Source organism: Anomaloglossus baeobatrachus, chromosome 1 (genome assembly GCF_048569485.1).
Source record: "Anomaloglossus baeobatrachus isolate aAnoBae1 chromosome 1, aAnoBae1.hap1, whole genome shotgun sequence".
Taxonomy (NCBI): domain Eukaryota; kingdom Metazoa; phylum Chordata; class Amphibia; order Anura; family Aromobatidae; genus Anomaloglossus; species Anomaloglossus baeobatrachus.
Genome location: NC_134353.1, coordinates 219634280 through 219656362, shown reverse-complemented (window position 1 = coordinate 219656362; position 22083 = coordinate 219634280). Strand labels below are relative to the sequence as shown.

General features: G+C 43.2%; 1 protein-coding gene across 4 annotated transcripts in view; it reads left to right on the top strand.

The window, feature by feature from the left end:
- Window positions 1–21090, top strand: part of GAB1 (GRB2 associated binding protein 1) — a 164277-nt gene extending 143187 nt beyond the window's left edge. For 2 of the 4 annotated variants that reach the window (XM_075348156.1, XM_075348150.1), the window contains 5 exons: window positions 1064–1153; window positions 7319–7406; window positions 11085–11208; window positions 12306–12428; window positions 14929–21090. In XM_075348156.1, the coding sequence (XP_075204271.1) occupies window positions 1064–1153; window positions 7319–7406; window positions 11085–11208; window positions 12306–12428; window positions 14929–15087 (584 nt within the window). In that variant the 3' untranslated portion in view covers window positions 15088–21090. The remainder of the gene's footprint in view (window positions 1–1063; window positions 1154–7318; window positions 7407–11084; window positions 11209–12305; window positions 12429–14928) is intronic. The other 2 variants (XM_075348175.1, XM_075348164.1) reach the window with 1 other exon arrangement.
- The last annotated feature ends 993 nt before the right edge of the window (window positions 21091–22083 follow it).

Sequence of the window (22083 nt, the reverse complement as noted above, 5' to 3'; positions counted from 1 at the left end):
TTTGATTTTACCCTACGTAGTAACTTTTTGAGGGTCAAAATTTCCTTTTCAATTCTCCTCTCTGAAAAAATAATTTCCCATACCGTTAGATCAAATTGTTTTTAATTGTTTATTTTTTCTTTTGTCAGATTTAATAATTTTTTTCTTCTAGTGACTTGTATCATGCTGTGGATCTTGTAGCTTTGTTGGTTGTAGGTTGATGTAGCACTGTACATCTGCACTTTTATCATCCTTTTTTAGTTGATGTTTTATGATATGGTGCTATAGTAGAATAAACGGGGTTGTCTTGCTAAATAAAAGTTGTTTTAATGCTTTTAAGATCAAAATACTTGATACTAATATACTTTAAAAAGGAAAGCTGCCCTGATGACAAGCCATCATTAATGGTACCAGCATCTTCATTTCCATCTTAATTTGGACACCGGCACAGGCTTCCTCCCTCCCCTGGTGGTAATGGTGTGCGTGAGGTGGACTTGGCCGTCTGCCTCATTTCAGCCACCTATTCCCCACCCCTTCAGTCTCAATTTCTATACCATCCAACATCCAAGACAGAGAAGAGGGCTGGGTATTGAAATGAACCAGACTGGGGTAAGGAAGCCTCTTCTGTGTCTAAGTAAGGGATTAAGCAACCTGGATCAGTGTGGATTTGGCAACTTCCGTAAAGAATATTTGTACACGTTTTTTCTGTAAGCACATTGAAACAACTTAAAGGGTTTGTCCAGCTACGAAAATTAAGTGAAGATAAACTTGTGGGTGAGTATTAGTTGATGAATAGTTGATGTGGGGTAGTAGAGGAGATGGACTACTTTCCTGAATTCCTTTACGCTGGCTTCAGAAGGCTTCTGGCATGTGGCATTGTTTTTCTTTTCAATTTGGTGCTTCCACTTTCAGCATGAAAGCAGCTCAGCTGTGAATGTTCTCTGGACAGGGTTGCTTTTGCTGATTAAATTAACCCTGCTGTGCCGCCTGGATTACGCTGCTTTCCGTACCGAACTCCGTTTTTGTTCCTTTTTTTCCCCTCAGGCAATTGTTTTATTAAGAGAGTCTTCTTTTTACCAATTAGGTCAAAGCCCTAAAATTTTAAGACCTAAACCTCATGGTTTAGAGCGAACTGATTCACAAACCATAGGTGAATTTCCCCGAAGAAACAAGGGTATGTACTTAGATCTCCACCATGTCCTTTATTTCAACTGTTATACGCTGCTATATAGAAGTGCAGAAACTTATAGAATATGGCAAGACCAAAGCGTCCCTACTTCTGGTTCAATAAAGAGTGATGTCAAAGTATGGTGGTTGTTTTCTTACATTCCTTAGAAATATATTTTATTTATTGTCTTACAGCAAGTGATTACAAATGTAGACTGTTAACTTTGGCTTAACCCTTTTTACTACTGTTTGATTAAATATTAGAGTGATCTAAGAATAAAATAAACATGGTTAATATTAGATGTCTTGTGTTAATCATCTAAATGTGTTGTGTTGTTTAGAATTTGGAATATTTGAATTTTAAAATGCTTGTTTTAATGTTTATATAAATTGAATGGAGCCTCATCTTTTACACTACGCTAAAGCCACGCGGCGAGAAAATTGGTGCGAGTGGAGTGCGATAAAACATCGCATTCCACTCGGACCAATATTAGCCTGTATGTCAGCGCACATGAGCGATTATTTTCTCAGCCCTAATCGCACCGAGAAAACAATCGCAGCATGCTGCGACTATAATGCGAGACTTTCTCTCACACCCATTCAAGTGAATGGGGCGAGAGAAAAATTGCACTGCACTCGCAGTACACCAATGTACCGCGTGTGTAGAGCGAGACTCGCAGTAGCCGGCTACGGAGGAGAGAGGGAGAGAAATCCCGCCCCCCCCCGCAGCTGAGGTCCGCTCGCACAGTCGGACCTCAGTCGCATGGATACTAGCATGACACTCGGCTCCTGCTGTGCTGCCAGCGCAAGCCGAGTGTCATGCGAGCATCACTTAGTGCCCTGCGTGGCCCCTCCCTAAAAGCTAAAAAAAACATTAATATAGAGTTACTTGGAGGGGATGCTCAACCTGTTCGGTGTAATGTCAGTCTCTGCTGCCCTCAGCATGGTGACTTCTGTCTGCAAGTAGTCCAATCTAGCTCACGGTTCTGAGCTAGACAAACTTCAGAGTAGTCCAATACACTTCATTTTCAAAAATTATGTTCAAATACAACTATACCACATTGATGGTCTTGAATGCAAATCTAACAGTCCTCATATCTTCTCTGTCGACTCAACTCGTCCCTCATTATCATTATGGTTTTTGGAAGTACTGTTCCACAAGGATATCTAAAAACCACCTCAATAAGATGACTTCCCTTTTCCTTAATGTGTTATTCCCATCTTCAATATCCTATCCTAATGTGTAGTAGGTGTAATAATAATATTAGCCAATGCCTCCAATTAGAAATGTAGTATAGTTCTTCTGATTCACTATGTCACTTACCTCCTCTGCAGGGCATTGCAGGACCTTAAGAATCCATAGTTACGACCATGCATATAGTGACAGCTGCTAGTGGTCGTAACCATGAATACCTAATGTCCTGCAATGCCCTGCACATGAGGTAAGCAACATAGTGAATCAGAAGAACTATACTACATTTCTATTTGGAGGTAATTGGTATTGTTATTACATCTACTACATAAAGCGATAAGATCTCAGAGATGGATTCAGCCAGTCCCAGTGTAGCTCAGCTTTATACAGTGTGTCCACCCATATCCTGTCCACCACCATTAACTTGAGAGCGGTGGCAGCTATAGGCATAGAAGTGGTGTCTAGGTATAGTAAAGTAGCCATGCGCTACGCAATGAAACCACCTATAGCGCCACCTGGTGGAAAACAACGAAGTTAACATTTTATCTCAAACGGAACGAGATAGAGAAAAAAAGTGAATTAAAACCTTGTAGGGCATCATCAATTCAATACGAATCGACACCTTGCATACAGAAATGCTGTGATATGAAATCCATGACCCCCCAAAACATTGAATGCTGATCACGCATATGGCGCTCATTTAACTTTGATGCTCAAAGTGGCCACCGTCAGCTGCAATGCACATCTGAACTCTGGACAGCATACTGTATCTTGCTGCACGTTGTGCAATATGGTAGCTGACTCGTTTGCACAAGCATCTGTAATACGTCGTCGTAGGTCCTGCAATGTTGGTGGAGGGGTCGCATACACCTGCTGTTTGATGTGACCTCAGAGAAGGAAGTCCAATGGGGTCAGGTCAGGTGAGCGTGGAGGCCACTCCACGCAGCCACCATACCCAATGACTTGTAGGAAGGTCTCCATGAGGTATCGCTTCACATCCGCAGCCTTGTGAGTTTTACACGTTCTAATCATAGCATTTCTGTATGCAAGGTGACGATTCGTGTTGAATTGATGATGCCCTACAACTTTGCAATTCACTTTTTTTTCTCGATCTCATTCCGTTTTCGAGATAAAAATAACTCCGTTGTTGCTATAGGTGGTTTCATTGCGTAGCGCATGGCTACTTTACTATACCTAGACACCACTTCTATGCCTATAGCTGCCACCGTTCTCAAGTTAATGGCGGTGGACACACTGTATATACTCAGGAGAGAAAATATGTAGGATGTTTGTACTACAGAGAAGAACAGATAAAGGACGCTGTGTACTGATGGTGCTCTCTCCTTTTAGAGTTTGACTCCCTGATAAAACACCCACCTGCACCCACAACTCTTAATGCTACATGGGAGCAATAGTGTACACATTATAGATGGCATGACTAGAGTAAGTAGGGAAATATCATCTTGCCTTGAAGTTACCAGAAGTTTGCACAAAGAGAAATATTTTGAGCAGTCTGAATTAGGGCTTGTTCACATGCTGCGTTTTTAACATAAGGAGAAAAAAAACAGCTTCTTCCTGTCAGTAATGTGAATGAGATTTCTCAAGTTGCTAATTTTTTTCCTTGCAGATATAAAACATCAAAGCGTGTTGGGTTTTTTCCTTCCAATCTGCAGCATATTAATTCTTTCAGCGTTTTTCACCCATTCAAACGAATGGGGAGAAAACACAAGTAGCGTATCAGTCGCACACACATTATGCAGTTTTCCTAAGAAAACTTTTTATTGCTGCAGAAAGATCTGCAAATAGTGAACATGTACACATAGCCTTAAAGGGGCTTTACACGCTACGATATCGTTAATGTTTTATCGTCGTGCGTCACTAACGACATGACCCCATCAGGCGTCATTAACGGTATCGCAGCGTGTAACACTTACCAGCGACCTTAAACGTCCTCCAAAGTGGTGAAAATCATTCACCGTGGAGAGGTCGTCCCAAAACCAAAAATTCTTAATGGTTGTTTATAGATGTTGTTCCTCGTTCCTGCGGCAGCACACATCGCTGTGTGTGACACCGCAGGAACGAGGAACCTCACCTTACCTGCGTCCCGCCCGCAATGCGGAAGGAAGGAGGTGGGCGGGATTTTCGATAACTGCGGCTCTAGAGCCGATTCATTGACATATAAATGTGATTTTATTATTTTGGATTTATTTTTCAGCCATTAAGCTTATGACCTCATTATCTTTATCTACGGCTGATCGGGGACAGTTAAGGAGTTGGGATTTTAGGGGTTATTTTTGTTCCCTGCTGCATTTGTCATTTCTGAGGGTTTGGGTGGTGTAAATGTTTGCAGTGCTACCTTTTTAGAATTGGTTGGGTGGCTTAACCCTTTCACAATCGACTGATTTTGCGCTTTCCGTTTTTTGGGGTTTTTTTTTACCATTTTTCAAAGAGCTGTAACTTTTTTTTTATTATTATTTTTCAGTCAATATAGCCATATGAGGGCTTGTTTTTTGCGGGATGAGTTGTACTTTAAAGTGAAACTATTAGTTTTTGACATAGTGTACTGGAAAATAACAAAAAATTCCAAATGCGAAAAAATTGCAAAAAAAAAAGCACGATTGTTTTTGACATATTTTATTCACTGTGTTCACTATATGATAAAACTGATATGTCCATATAATGCCTCAGGTCGGTGCAAATTCGTAGTCACCTAACATGTATAGGTTTACTTTTACATAAGGGGTTTAAAAAAAAAAAATCTGAATTTTGTCCAAAAAAGTGGCGTACATTTTGCGCTTTATACCGCGACCCGTGGCGTTTTCATTTTTCATTATCTATGGCTCAGTGACGGCTTATTTTTTGCATTTTGAGCGGATGTTTTTAGCTGTACCATTTTTGCGCAGATGCTACATTTTGATTGCCTGTTATTGCATTTTGTGCAAAATTTGCCGTGACCAAAAAACGTAATTTTGGCGTTCCGAATTTTTTTGCTGCTACTCAGTTTACCAGTCAGATTAATTGATTTTATATTATGATAGATCGGGCATTTCTGAACTCAGCGATACAAAATGTGTGTATTTTTCATTTTTTTTTTTTAACTTTCATTTTCAATTGGGTGAAAGGGGGGTGATTTGAACTTCCAGGTTTTATTTTTGTTTTTTTAATTTTTCAAAACTTTTTTTTTTCTTTTTTCTTGACCCCCTAAAGGACAATAAGGATCAGCAGTCTGATCACTCTTCCGTATCTGCTGATCACAGCAGTGAACATAAGATATGCTCCTCTCCTGTTTCACACAGCTCTCGGCCGGGTGAAACAGGAAGTGAGTCATGTGAGCTACAGGAGTCATCATATGACCCTGTGCTACCATGACAACCATCAGATCCACGTGATCACGTCTTGTGACTTCCGGTGTAGGGCGGTGAGTAAACTTTAACCATGACCTCGATTTTATAATGGCGCTGTCACATTTTGGCAGCACCATTTAAGGGTTTAACAGGTACCGACAGATTGCGGATCTGCTCGTGCCTGCTAGGCACGTCAGCTGTACAAATCAGCTGACATGTGTGCGAATACCCCCGGCTGCCTGCAGCAGCCAGATGAGATTAACACTATGTTTGCTGGGACGTAATTTTACTGGCCGCTGTTGTTAAGGGGTTAAATCTCATGTTTCTACTCCAATTACAGCAAATATTTTGCATTTAAACACAGTGATGCTCTGGTGCTTGGTATTTGTAACAAGTGGTTGGACGTTCGGATGGGTGCGACTCTAGTACAAAGTATTATAGAAGTCAATGGGGAGCTCAAGCACTTTTCTGGGAGATATTCTGGGAAAAATGCTAGAGTTCCTCATTGACTTCCTTTATACTCGAGACATGAGTCAAGCCCATCCGGGCATCCGACTGCTCGTTACAAGTACCGAGCACCAGAGCATGGTAGTGCTCGCTCATAATTTTTGGACACGATTTATTTTTTATCTAAATGTCAAATTCTAGAATTCTAGTTGTTGGATGTTTGTGATCAGAACTCCAGTTCACCAGTATAAGTAATAAAGCCATCAGTGGAAAAATCGTGACACCTACATATCATAAACAAGGTTGCTTAACGTTGCTTGTATTTTTAGAGAAAACTGTAATCATCTAGGACTGTTTATTTCTGTTTATAGCTGAGATCTGGAGCTCTGTATCAGAAAAATGAAGGTCTGACCGGTATAAAAATGAATTAAGAAATTGCGCTGATCAACATAGAATACTTGAAATGAAAATGACATGGCGTTAATGAGAACCTGACATCAGACCATCTATTATTAACCTCACCCCATACTCCTGCAGACAATTGCACAATTACAATGGTTTTTGGAGCAGCCCAACTATGTTTTGTAGTTTTGCTCTAGTCATAAATTAAAAACTTGCCACTGTGGTTGTAAAACAGTTACCCTGAGTTATTGGATCCTGGCAAAGTCAGCATCTTCTGAAAAAAAGGGCCATTCCCTTCACTCGCTCCTGTCTGGAGATGTTGGAGCAGACGTCTTTGTATTCCAGCACATACACTTGTAGGGTCCAGGGCATGGAATGATTCTGATCTGTCAGCAAGATTTTTCTGTTCATTGCTGCCCCCCAAAAACACACACGTAACCTGCTGTTAATGACCCATAGTGATACTTTGCTAGATAAAAGTTAAGGGTTTGAAGCCAAGCTGTTGAAGTACTTATGTAAAGAATTATTCCTTTAGAGCTAATTGCTATTAATAAAATGTCACATTCGTACAAACAAGTTACTGATTGATGGTTGTTGGGTGCCAGTGCCAGTCGGTGGATGCTTGATAAGACTTATCAAGATTAGCGTGTGGCTAATGGTTTCCAGTTTTCCATCTCCCTCACAAAGATATTTGTGAAAAGCTGTTATATCCTCATTCTTTAGAATAAGTTGTTACCCAAATGACTGTCAAAACTATTGTCATGTTGTATGTTTTTCCTTTGTACAGTAAAGCCAGCACCTCTGGAAATCAAGCCTGTCCCTGAGTGGGAAGAGTTGCCCGTACGCTCTCCAGTAACCAGAAGCTTTACACGAGAGTGAGTATATTTCTTACATCTGAAACATGGAGAACAAAGCTGATGGGAAGACATTTTGTTTTGTGGCTTTACAGTTTGGTTAGTAAAACTGTGGCTTACGCCTGCTGTGATCCTGCGGTGTTACTGGTGTGTTAGTGACGCACCCCAGGGCTTTGGGGTACTCTGTCCCGGGCTGTATATTACTGGGAAAGTTCACTGGGTGGCCGTGGCCTGGTTCCGTGACCTTGGGGGTCGCTTAAAAGGGACATTTGTACAAGGGAAAAGTAAAATAAAGAGTTTTTCGTGCCGCCACTAGTGGTATGCGGCTATATGGGAGAAGCCGCTGCTGCAAAGTCTATCACTGCTGGGGCTGATGGTATTGGGCAGCTTAGGTGTGATGGCTCTCCGCAAGTAGAGCTAGGCCCCAGGGGAGGATGTTAGTGGTTGTAGTATGTAGCTGCAGACGTGTAGGAAGAATTCAGACAACACAGGGGCTGTGGTTTAACTTGTGCGTTACTCTCTGGTTTAGAGTCGCTGCTAACCGGTTTGTGCTGGTCTTTATCAATCCGGTATTCCCTTTGTTCCAGTGCCGTGTAGTGAACTGGTGAGCTTTACTTCCATGCACCCAGTAGTTATTAGTGGGTCCCTGTGGCTTGGAGCGGTTTTGGGGTCCCCTCCTGTTTTCTTAGTCTTGGCCCGTATGGCAGGCAGCTTGAACCTCTCTTGGGTCGGACCTCTGTCCCCGTTCCTAGATTCCCTCTCTGCTGCTGTGCCCCGGACACTAATGTCGGTGAGCTACTTGATGGTCCTCTCACCGGGCAGATTATCAGGTGAGCCTAAAGCGTCTTCCTGAACTAGGGCTCTGTACCCCGTCGGTGCTCTGCCCAGTGAGTACTTCACCGTACTCTCACTGGCAACCGTACTCCTTTTTACTCAGTGGTCACTTTACACTTTCCGGTCTGGTCAGCATGTCAACTTCTGACTGACTTTGTCTGTTCACTTTCTATCTGACGAGATGTGCATCGTTCGTCCACTCCGCTGACTAGCCCCTCCTCCCAGGTTTCTGACTAGTGGATTGGATGTGTCCCAGCCTATAGGTGACCACCCGTCAATCCATCTGTAACCTGTTGCCCAGTCTGGGGGAAAAGGGCGTGGATTTGTGTGTGTTGTTTTTACCAGCACTGGTCTTCCAGGAATCCGGGGTTAGATGTAGTACCCTGTGGCACCTGACACTCAGAGGTGCCACATTAGCACATGCATTGTTACTTTTACTTGGTATCCTATTCAGGTCAGAGGGTGGAAAGTGCCAAGTAGTGAAGGAAAGGGATGCAGAAATTGGATGACTTTTATACTGAGGCAAGCAAGTCTTAGTAGGGGAACCTTGTACAAAGCCTGGTCCAGCTGCAGCATATGTGTAGCAATTAACTGATCTTCTTCCTTTTTTCACAATAATCAGTATTTCACCATCAATCCGCACTTACTGTGTATGGAATCGCCTTTCCACGCACAGGCTTTGTGTGCTGGTGGTGGCTTGTGTCACACGTGGCAGCCAATCTAAGGAGGGGGGCGTCAGCATCGTAAAGCAATGATGACACATTAGATTTTGCATCAATGTATTATGTCTTCAAACCTTAATCAGACTCTGATGGGCAAGCTTGGAGAATGGAACTAACTCTGAAGCCGCAAACTATGGCCATGTACTCGGGCATATAGTAGAGTGTGCCACTATTTGTGATTACATCGGCATACTTTCAATTAAGCATACGATATCATATGCGATGTGACACGCCCCCATCGTTTGTGCGGCACGTTCAATTTGTTGACGATTAAAAGGCTGTCACACGTACTTACCCTTCCATACGACCTCGCTGTGGGCAGCGAACAGCCACTTCCTGGAGTGGGAGTGAAGTTCGGCGTCACACGGCAGCTGGCCAATAGAAGTGGAGGGGCAGAGATGAGCGGGACGTAAACAACCTGCCCACCGCTTTCCTTCCGCATTGCCGGCAGGACGCAGGTAAGATCTGTTCATCGTTCCCGGGGTGTCACACACTGCGATGTGTGCTGCCTCGGGAACATTGAACAACCCGACGTGCAATTTTTAGGAAATGAACGACGTGTATGCGATGAACGTTTTTACATTCAATCACACGTAGCTGTTACACGCTACAACACCACTAACGATGCCGAATGTGCGTCACTTACGATGTGACCCCGCCGACACATCGTTAGATATGTTGTAGCGTGTAAAGCCCACTTTAGTATAGATAACCAATGAAATTCAACTAAGCGAGATTATATGTGGGATTGGGAACCTACCTGCTGTTCGTCCATTCTCTTCTGTTAACCAGAGTGCTGTAGTTTTATCTTCTAAACAAATGATCGTCAGTGACTACCCAGATAAGTCACAGATCACAGTTGTAACCCGGGGTTCACAAGTCGTGTATTTGGAGCAGATTTTGCTTGTAGATTTGTTTTCTTGGAAAAACTGCAGCATTTCATAGCACCAGCAATCTTCTATGCATGTTTGTTTATTTTTTTCCCATTTAAAGGGAACCAACTATCAGGTGTTTGCCCCATAATCTAGAGGCAATGTTATAATGGCGCCAGAATGCTGATTAAAATGATACCTTTAGTTGAGAAATCCGAGGCTTGATCACAGAATAATCCTTGTTCAAACCTTTAGAAATTACGCAATTTGTGCACAGGCTTGAGCATCGGGGCAGGGCTTACTGGGTTGGGTCCTCCTGGAATAATTCCTCCTCGTGCCTTGCCTCCTTTTCTTTGAAATTTTGTGCTGCCGCCATTACCATTGTTGGCAGTGCGTGCACACTGCTATTGTGACGTGTTCAATAAAATGTTGCCGGAATGAGTGGAAGCGCTTACTGCAATCTCGGGCTCCATTTTACTGAGGACACTGTGAAGATGATTGAATGGCGGCGCATACGCTGATAGGGGACGGGGAGGGGAGAGGGTGATTCAACCTGCTCACGCGCCGCTGCTTATTTTAGTTTCCACAGTGACTTTAATAAAATGATACCCAAGATCACGGTATGTGTATGCGCTGATTCCTTTTCCATTTTATTGAAGACAACGTCACAATAGCAATTTGCACGTGACGCCAACAGTGGCAATGGCGGCAACTATCCTATATTTAAATAAACACAAGGAGACCAGGCATGAGGAGGAATGATTACAGAGGAACCAACCTACAAAGTCCTGCCCCAATGCTCAAACCTGTGCACCAATGACACCATTTCTGGAGGTTTGAGCAAGGATTCTGCAATCAAGCCTAGGATTTCTCAACTAAAGGTATAATTTTGATAAGCATCCTAGTGCCATTATGGCATTACCTCTAGTTTATAGGGCAAAAATCTGGTGGTTTGTTCCCTTTAGTTTAATGGCTACCCTAAATTCACAGGATAGGGTGGCCTGGCATTGTTTTTCTTGCGTTTTTGCCACATTTCTGTAACAATCCATGCAGAAAAACACAAGATTAAGTAAAAACAAATATGCACATCTTACATGCAGAATTGTTTTGGATTTAATTTAGAAAATGATATCTAAAATTTGTGATAAATCTGCAAATCTGTGAACTCAGCCTAACAGCTGAAGATGTGTCACTTTACACTGTAAAGGCAGGAGATTGATCCTCATAATGGTTAGTCATCTTTAATGTGACATATTCTGTTTGTTTTCTAGCTCCTCTAGGTTCCCTATGCCTCCCAGACCAGACTCTGTCCATAGCACAGCTTCCAGCAGTGACTCGCAGGACAGCGAAGAAAACTACGTACCCATGAACCCAAATCTACCCACAGATGGACCAGTATGTAACACTTGTGATCTTCATGACGTTAGTTTTACGCCAGTATACATAGAGTTAGTACGACTTATTGTATGTAATCACCAGTTTACATTATAACTGCTTTGGATATCAGGGCTACATGGCTGCTCCATTTATGAGTAGGTTAGGCTACTTTCACACATCAGTTTTTTTCAATCGGGCACAGTACGGAAAGAAACGGATAACACTGATCCAGCGCCGGATCAGTTTTATTCCCATTGATTTGTATTAGTGCCGGATTGTGCCTGATGGCCTTGCGTTGCATCCAGCTTTTCCCGGATCCGTCATAATTGGCTAATGCGGCGGCCGGATGGAACGTCTCTTGGAACGGTTTTTGTCTCTGACAAAAAAACGCATTGCGCCGGATACGGCGCGATACGGTGTGATTTACGATGGAAGCCTATGGACGCTGGATCCGGCGTAATGCGACAAAAAACAGATGCGGCCGCCGGATCCGATTTTTAAACTGAGCATGCTCCAATTTATTGTAAAAAAACGGATCCAGCAAAAAAAGGATGCGCCGGATTCGTTATTTGACGGATCAGGTATACCGGTATACCGTCAAAAAAAGGATCCGGCGCATCAATTTTTGCATATTCTGCGCCGGATCTGTTGCATCTGATTGTGTTTGATGCCAAAAAACTGATGTGTGAAACTAGCCTTAAGGGTGCTTTACACACTGCGACATCGCTAGCGATCTAGTTAGCGATGTGACACGCCAGATCGCAGATTCGATTTGCCGAGATCACACGTGACCGGCGCTACAAAACGATCTATGTGCGATCTCGGCAGATCGCATCTGCGATCTGGTGTGTCACATCGTTAACGAGATCACTAGCGATGTCGCAGCGTGTAAAGCACCCTTTAGTATGGTGGCAGGACTGTAGACAATAAAGGTAAAATATGGTATTATGGTGCCTGTCGCCAGTGGCACATCTATACTACTATTGTAAAATGCTTATGTTTAAAGTATTGTAAAGACTATGCTCGAGTATGGCTAAGGAGGACACAAGATGTGTGGTCTGTGGATATATGTATACTTGCTCTAGTAAGTTAATGTAATACATCTCCTATTCTAGTGCATATTTGAGAGCAACAGTCTTGATGGCGGAAACAGCCCCATGGTGAAACCTAAGGGTGACAAACAAGTGGAGTATCTAGACTTGGATTTGGACTCTGGCAAGTCGACACCTCCAAGAAAAGTATGTGAAATGACTAGACATAAGAAATATTGCATCCTGAAATCCATCGTCCATCTGATTTTTGGGGGGCAGGTGGAGTAAATTCCCCAAATAGTCCAATAAACGTTGTATATTTAAAAAAAAATAAATCATACAATGGTGGAGATTGGCACCTGAAGGACCTACCTGTGGTATGTATAGTACCCAAGGAGGGGAGTCTGTCAGCCTCACATGTGGGACCGGGTCCACATGTGAGGCTGACAGACTCCCCTCCTTGGGTGCTATACATACCACAGGCAGATCCTTCAGGTGCCAATCTCCACCATTGTATGATTTATTTTTATTTTTTTTCCCTCTATATTTGAGATTATGCTATGTACTCGCTGGTGGTGTTACATACTATTGTGTTCAGGCCCTGATTTGGACCTTATCCTGTTGGTTACTTTTCATGTATAAGCACTCCATTACTCTACTTTCTTAGGGGATATACCTATGTTTCTCAGGTTAATTCCAGATGGCCATATAAATAACCAAACTATCCTGTTCCCCCACACAGAAATTAAGGGGTAGCCTGTCTTCCTCCCTGTGACCTTCTTTTCTCTGCCTCATTTAATTGGATTTTAACTATGTATGTCTAATCACTAACTGCAATCACATGTGATTTCCAGTATTTTGTATTTTTTGTAATAATAAAAACTGTATACTTTTTTCACAATTGTGGTGCAGTAACTCTTACTCCAAAAAAACATGGTAAATATCCCCCCTCGTTCACAAGTTTCTGTGTGTGTGTGTGTGTGTGTGTGTGTGTGTGTGTATAATATTTATAATGTGTGTGTAGATAGATATAGATAGACATTCCCAGACTACAGGATCTTGCTCCTCAGTGTTGGTGTGCAGATGCTTGCTTTTGAACTGTATCTGATATATAATGGAAAACGTCTAGAGCAGAAGGGAAGGTATGCGCTCTTTCTCCAAACTCCCTAAGGCTAGGTTCACTTTTCCGTTGTTTTGCATCAGTCACATGCGTTGCTTGACGCACGTGACTGATGCGTTGTACAACGGATGACAAAGAACAGAAATCATTGTTGGACTCCGTTGTGTGCGGGGGGCGGAGCGCGAGGGGGGCGGAGCCGAGCGGGGCCGTGGCGCTGAGGACGTCAGTGCCGCGGGGACTGCAGGGCTGGGGACAAGTGAGTGTGTGTGTACACACATGCTGAGTGTGGGAGGGGGCGGAGCCGAGTGGGGAAGTGTCGGCCTCCTTGCACACGTATCCAGGGTAAATATCAGGTAACTAAAAGCAAAACACTTTTTGCTTGGTTACCTGATATTTATCTTGGATACCAGCGTACACCGCTTAGCACTGGCTCCCTGCACCCGTAACCAGTGTAAATATCGGGTAACTAACCAAAGCGCATTGCTTGGTTACCCGATGTGTATCCTGGTTATGGGTGCAGGGAGCCAGAGAGAGCATGCGCAGCAAAATCCTACAGATTGCGCTGCTCAAAAAACTTTACAGGCTGCGTTGCTCCCGCCCGGCGGTCAGTTAAAAAGCGACTGACCGCGACGCAGCGGATGCAACGCAGCATCATCAGTCGCAATCCGTCACTAATAGAAGTCTATGGGGAAAAACTGGATTCCAGCATGATACCGTAATTCCTCAAGGCGATGGATTGTGACTGATGCAAAACAACGGAAGTGTGAACCTAGCCTAACACAGTAGTCCTGGCAATGCTGATAGATGCTAGCCCTACTTATGTGACCTGCACTTACATTTTGTACAGTTGTTTTCTGACCCAGATCTGGCAACCAACTGTGTAAGGCGGGACATGTGGCACTCTTTCTATTCCTTACTTGGAAATTTGATAATTGGTCCGCAATGGATGCCATCGAAATGAATGGAGAGATGCCCTAGCAGGGCTACATCTAAATATACCTATGGAGATAGAAACTCCTGTTCCAGATCCGTTTCCTAGTGAAGATGCATGACATCCTGTGTATATACCATATTTTTCAAGATAGCAATACCCCTTTAAAGGATAACAGATTTTTACCATGTAATCGGAGAGCAGCATGATGAAGGAACAGATACCCTGATTCCAGCTATGTCACTTACTGAGCTGCTTGCTGTGTTTTTCATAGAATCACTGTTTCATCTGCTGCAGCTCTACCAGTTCTCTGAATCCTGAGTCCTGTATAACCCCGCCCTCCCCACTGATTGGCATCCTTCTGCCTATACACAGTGTACACAGAAAGCTGCTAATTAGTAGTGGGGGTGGGTTTACACAGATCAGGACTACATGGCACAAGACTACTAGTCTAGTGATCTGCTGATAAAACACTCATTTTATTCAAACGTCTGCAAGCAGCCCGGCCATAGACACATCACTGGAAATGAGTTTTGTCCCCACATCATGCTGCTCTCAGATTAAATGGCAAAACTTGCTGACAGATTCGCTTTAAGAATAATTTAAGTTTCCTCTTGGCAGATGCTAATATTTTACATTTTTTTGCTTATTTTCAGAAAAAGAGCACGGGGTCTGGGAGCAGCGCAGCAGAAGAAAAGGTGGATTATGTGGTTGTTGACAAGGAAAAAACCCTGGCACTGACGAATACCAGGAAAGCCTGGACTGATGAGAGACAGTCTACCGAGTCTGAAACCCCAACCAAGAGCCTCAAATGAAATGTTTCTAGAGCTGCAAAACGATATTTCATCATGACACGCTAGCCAAGTTTTATATGGTGCCACATTATGTCATCTGTCATTTGAACTCAATGGAACTTGTATTTTAAGAAACATTTCAGATGGCTCAGAAAGACAAAGACTGAATTGTGCACTGTGGAGTCTCACATGTAAATACACAACAATGGAGCAAGGACCATTGCTTTGACACATTTAGCCATGTTTTGTAGTATTACCGTTTTATGCACTTTGTGTGTTTGAAACAATGGTTCTTGTGCCGAACTCTTGTTTTGCCATTAACAACGCTAATTTCTTTGTTTTATTGCATATACTAATATAACTAAAAGCTGAACGAAACGGAGTGATAGACAGACCACCAATGCGTAATATAAGCCGCCTGTCACTCACAATTGTTGTATCTTCTGATTTCGAGGTTTAGGCTTCCCTTTATCTTAAGTTCCTGTGACTGGCAATTTTTTGTCATTGCTAGCCTCACGGTTTTTTTTTAAACTTCTAGATTTATAGTTCCCAAATTCTGATAGTGTTAATGTCCTTACCTGCAGAATCGTGCTCAATTTTTTTTTTTTTTTTTTTTTTTTTAAGAGGTCATGAATGTGAAAAAGATACTTTATTCAATGCAATTTTTACCACCTCCCAATAAATTAGAAGTTTATTTTGTTTTATTCAAACAGCTGGGAGCAATATGCTTAGTGGTAAAGTCAGGATCATATTATGGGAATGCAGAAAAAAATGTTTGTTGTAAACGGGTAGTAGAGACTCGTGTTGTTTTTAGGAAAAGGAAAAAATATTTTTGCTTTTGGACAAAACCCCTCAATTCAAATGTCTTTTATACAAGTGAGGGAAAATTCTGATAAGCCGATGACTCCTATCCACCACACTCTGTAACCCCCATTTAGTGGTGTGGCGTGACTTCCTGAATTAAGGCTGTGTGCCCACGATCAGGGTTCACAGCGGTTTGGACGCAGCGTGTTTTCGCTGCGTCCAAAACGCTGCGTTGTACAGTATAAGCATAGTAGATGGGATTTCTAGAAATCCCGTGCCCACTGTGCTTGTTTTTCTCCGCAGCGCAAACTGACCTGCGGTGCGGCTTTCCGAGCAACAGTATGTCAATTCTTTACTGTGGAGACGAAAGTGTTTTCCGCAGGGAGAACACAGCGAGCGACCGCAACTGCACGAGCCGCTGCGGTCTCCTGCAGAGGTGACTCGTGGCCTTGCAGGTCAAGAGCTGCAGCCTCTAAGATGTAACTGGTCCTGATCGTGGACACATACCCTTATGGCTCCCAAACTCCAGTCGTCACGGCCTCCCAACAGATCATGTATTGCAGAGGTGATGCCTTGATAATGATTCAAAACAAGAATGCCGCGGAGACACCATCATATGTTTCTCAACGCTGGCAGGAAACTAGCCAGGTCTTTCACCAGAAAGGAACAACCACAGGAAGGGCAGTCTCCAGTCAAGGAAACCGCCTACACCAAAACATGGTATCTATCCACAGACAGCTGTTTCGGGGTATTTGCCCCTCATCAGTGTGGAGTAGGAAACTGGCTAGAGGGAGCAATGCCTAGTAGGAGACTACATAGGTAAGGATGGTTGACCTCTGGGAGATCAGCATCCAACACCATGGAGACACCATCACGTGATTCTCAACGCAGTGACACTAGAACAAGGCCCCCTTTGAAAATATGCAAAACAAGAATGCCGCGGAGACACCATCACATGTTTCTCAATGCTGGCAGGAAACTAGCCAGGTCTTTCACCGGGAAGGAACAACCACGGGAAGGGCAGTCTCCAGTCAAGGAAACTGCCTATACCAAAACATGGTATTGTGGCGCCCCTGACCTGGTCAGGCACCACTGAGTACTGCACCCATGCTGAGTCAATACAAAACAGGTAATCTCAAAGGCTGATTGAGGTGTGTTTACACAGACACTTAGTAACCAGGACACACACACAGTTTAGAAGGGACCCCTGGGTAGACCCTGGAAGGGGGGCGTAGCCCTCGCATCCCAGGTAGTGGTGGGTAATGGGACTGGAGACAGGGAGTTGTGCAGTGGCAGCCGAAGGAGTAGGAGTGGAGGAGCCGCGTCTGAGGTGTGGAGTAGAAGATCAGGACACGCTCAGACCCTGCACCTGTAGTGGCTGGTGGCGGGGGATAGAGGCTACCCAGTGGTGCTGCCTGAAATCCACCTAGTGAAGAGGTGGCTGAGTAAGGAGACTGCCGGTAGACCAAGCCCGCACGAGGAAACAGGTCCCTAGAGCAGGAACCCATCTACTCTGCCTGCTAAATCTGCTGGTGAGGGTACTGGATGTACCTCACCGAACCACAGAGTCCGCAGCAACGAGGGGGCCCATAAGGAGGATTGAGCCTGGAGCCATCTTTACCTTGGTCCACGCTGCCAGCAAACGGGCCAGAAAGGATAGAACGGCAGTTGCGACTTCCCTGGGTGATCCCCGCAATACTACAAGTAAGGAATCACCCCAAACAAGAAGGGCTAGGAAGGCAGTCACCCCTACATCAGCCGAAGGGATACCTGGTTCCACCTGGTTCATCATAGCATCGCCCGGGTTGACTCACAGCTACCATCTGAAAGTGAGTAAAAACCCTGAAAGACATTGCTGCCTGTGTGTGAGTTCTTCTGCGACCTGTGGTACTACACACTTACACTGGGCCCTGGGGCCAGCCTCACTCTTGGGAGGCCACAACAACTGACTGCATCTACCATCAGCCCCAGGTGTTCCCTAAATTGCAGTGGCGGTCACCCCCTGACCACAAATACCAAGAGTGGCGACACGATTCCCATAGAAGTTAACCTGACTTACCTACGGCCAGAAGATCCCAGCACGTGGAGTCCCTGGAGACCCTGAGGCGACCTGAAGGTAATGCGGGGCTCCACAGTATCCATCCACAGACAGCTGTTTCGGGGTATTTGCCCCTTTCCTACTTCATACTGATGAGGGGCAAATACCCCGAAATAGCGGTCTGTGGATGGATACCATGTTTTGGTATAGGCGGTTTGCTTGACTGGAGACTGCCCTTCCCGTGGTTGTTCCTTCCCGGTGAAATACCTGGCTAGTTACCTGCCAGCGTTGAGAAACACGTGATGGTGTCTCTGCGGCATTCTTGTTTTGCATATTTTCCCAGGGGACCTTGTTCTAGTGTCACTGCGTTGAGAAACAAATGATGGTGTCTCCGCGGTGTTGGATGTTGATCTCGCCGAGTGCAACCATCCTTACTTATGTTAATAATTATTCAATCACCTGTTCAGTGCTAAAGAAATCCTGAAGATATGATCTGTTGGGGCCCCTGAGGACTGGATGTGGGGAAACGCTGCTCTAACACAAGACCCACAACAATTTAACATCTATCGCCTAACCAGTGGATAATATTGGTTAATGGCTGCAATATCTCTTTACATTTTTTTTTTTTCCGCTTCAAATACCGTTGATAATTCAGCAGGATTTTTTGTGAAACCAGATAATTTTGAGAAGAAGCCTTGTGAACACGTCTGATGTATTGGTTATAGGTATATTGCTCCATCTCTCGATCACTTTAATATTCTGATGCCAGTTTATTTTCTGATCTGTAATATTTGGGAGCCTATGTATACATGTAATCGGTATCTGTAATATGTAAAGCCGCTATGATTACATTATGGTAGTCCGTCAGTTATGTTGAGCATTTCTTAATATACAGTAATGTATTTTTATTTACATAGTCTATGTCCATATGGTGGAGATTCTGCAGGATGGGATCTTCCGCTAAGAAAGTCACACTAGTGCCATGGAGTGGGCTGTGCTCATCACATTTGGTGTCTGCAGTCCTCATGTCATGTTCTTTTTAAGTAGCATTTTTTTTAAGGTGGGATACAGAAGGTAGATTACTATTAATCAGGTACTTAGACGGCACTGTGGTGCTACTGCAACGATCAGGTTGTTACAGTGAATTATAAGCACGGAAATTCTAATACTGTAATGCTCTTTGGAGACAGCTGCCATTAACTTTTCTAGCGCTAGTACAATACTGTGATTTGTGTTCATAAGCCAAGTAGAGAATGTTTTGACACCACTGTGCCCTTTTGCATTGGCATTTTTTTTTCTAAATTAACACCTGCTTTGCCTTATATTTAAATTTTCTATGCAACTTGTTTTATATATGCCTATGTATTTACCTTTTTAACATATTATTTAATAGTTCCCATAATTTGCTACAATCTCTTACCAGTTAAGGGCCTGGAAGAAAGAGCAGTGCAACAATTTACCAGGGGGCTTCATAAATTACCTTATCAAGTGTAGTGACACTTTGTAAGCCGTTTCAGGCAAATGATCTTTTAAAGGGACACTATCACCAAAAAGCTGTTATACTTATACATGTTACTTCAGGGGATTTTATGACATTTTACAAATCATTGTTTAGATTGCATTATTTCTTTCATGTACAAGGTGCAGAATAGGGTTGTACACTCCTACAACCCTTTTTAAAACTGGGTCTATGGTGGAGTAGCTTCTGGACCCCTGCTGTTCCTTCGTACTCTGTGTGTCTTCTTCATTGTCCTTCCTTCTCTGGTGAGGAGCGTGCCAGGTAGCCACTGGAGCCAATTAGCACAGAAAATTAAGCCAGGTAGACAGGAGGAGAGACCCAAAGCAAATATTATTATTTTTATTTATTTTTTTAGTATTTGGCAACCCCTTCAAATAGGAACTTTCATGAAGACACCCCATGTTTTATGATGGCCAGTCACTGAGAGTACATCTATTCTGATCCTTGGCAAGCTGGTATTACCAAGGAAAGTTGCATTTTCCCTGTGGTGGCTGATTAAGCCAGACATGCCAGCAGCTCTCTACCACCATATGTATATCTCTTGCCCTCTTTTTTCACAGCCAAAGAGGGATGGTTTACAGACACCAGAATCTCGAACCTGACGAGCAGTGACGTCACCCAAATTTTCAATTTCAACAAGACAAGACACAAAACTCCTTGTTTTGTACTCTAGACAGTGCGGACCACTGTTATTTTGCCAAGTGGTGATTTATTTTACCTTTTTTTTATATAATCCACAGCCATCACTCACTTCTGCACCTGTCCCAAATTAACCTTTTGGTATGTTTTTTGTTTTTGAAGGTCCAACCATGAGCAATTTTGCTGTCCCGATAATAATGTTAACATTGCTGATAAAGGTCGTAAAACAAAGGGTTTTTTTTGCTCAGAAAGCAGAGTAGCCTGTTTAGATAGATACCAGTTGCCAGGGCATGTGAAACATGAAATAATTTAGGATAGGCTTGGCAAAATGGATAATATAGACTGTTAACTAACTTTGTAGTAATAACTTGGCAGATATTTCATTCTATGGTGATGGTATCCCTTTAAATAGGATTAACAACTGTTTTTTCTCTTCTGGGCAAAATATAATTCTATAAAGGATGTAACCCCCAAGTATTATTGGAGACTATAATTCTGCTAAAGTGCATAATACTACTGTTACAGCATGCAAATCCTTCTTTGTATGTACTGTAAAGAGATTAGTCAATTGGTAACCAAAATGTTGTTCAATGTGGAATGGTATTTACCCAGTCAGCAGATGGTTAATATGTTTGTACCATAAAGTAGTATTCACTAATGAAATGTGCTTCCTTGGGCTCTTACACCTGGGCAACGTCTCTGTGCCCATGCTGTCAGTCTGAGCTTTTTTGGTTCAAACGCCTATAATAATGTTTATGGAATTGGCCAACTTTATAAATCCTGCACCTCAGACTAGAAGTACAAAGGTCACCAGAAAAATGTCCATATGTACGAGTCGTAACACAAGCTAAACACCTGGTACTTGGATTTCATGTGGAACAGCGTTAGAAATTATTAATTTGCCCGTGTAAGAATGTCTTTGTTTTTAGTGTGTTAAACTGGTACTTACTGTCACTGAAACCAGTGCAGGAGCTAACGAACACGAACCAATGTCTACAGAAATAAACCTCTCTTGCTCACTGTATTTTATTTCTGCCTCTTCTCTCCTCTCACAGTAAACGTGATGTATTTGTATATTGGCCAAATGGCTAATTTCAAATTTCTTGGTGCAGGTGTCCTGTATGGACAAAAGTATTGAACCCCTACAAGAGCTTTTATGACTTCCTTTTCTAAATTCATAAACATTAAATATGGAGATGATGCCCATTACACAGCTTTCCACTGTTCTGCGAAGGCTTTCAATAAGATTTTGTTTTGTGGGCCTTTTTGACAATTTATCCAGAAAGGCATTTGTGAGGTCATACACTGATGTTGCATTTGAGGCCTGACTTTCACTCTCCATTCTACTGCATCCCAAAAATCTTGGATGGGGATTGAGGTCAGGGCTCTGTGACCATGTTCTTCCACTGAAAACTCATCCAACCTTGCCTTTCTGTACCTTGCTTTGTGTACTGGGGCACAGTCATGGTGGAACAGAAAAGAACCTTCCCCAAACTATTCCCACAAAGCTGGGAGTATACAATTGTCAAAATGTCTTGGTATGGTGAATCATTAAGCTAGCCATTCACTTCAATTAAAAATCCAGGCCAACTCCTAATATACAGGGGTTCTTTCTATACACTATGAGAATTCTGAGAAATATTGTGAGGATTATGACATTCATACATGTCAACCAGCTGTCACATTCCATTAACAGACATCCTGCTCTGCCACAAATGGCCAAGGCAACAAAATCCAATTAAGCCTAAAGAAGAAGTTCTTGAGTAGACGCCACCTCCCTACTGTCAAGGGCATTCAGCCAAGAGGATGGGCGGCCAACGTCAGGTTTACAAGTTTCACAACCAAGTTTCAAACAAAGGTCCAGACTTGGAGGTGCCTATGTAAGAGTTAGAGAGGAGAGAGGGCGTTCCTGTGTGGAACCTTAAATCACAATTGATTTAGGTGTGTAATATACACTAACCTGATGATGTTGTACTGCAGGTACAACACTGTTAAGGGTGCTCATGGGGGGTTCCAA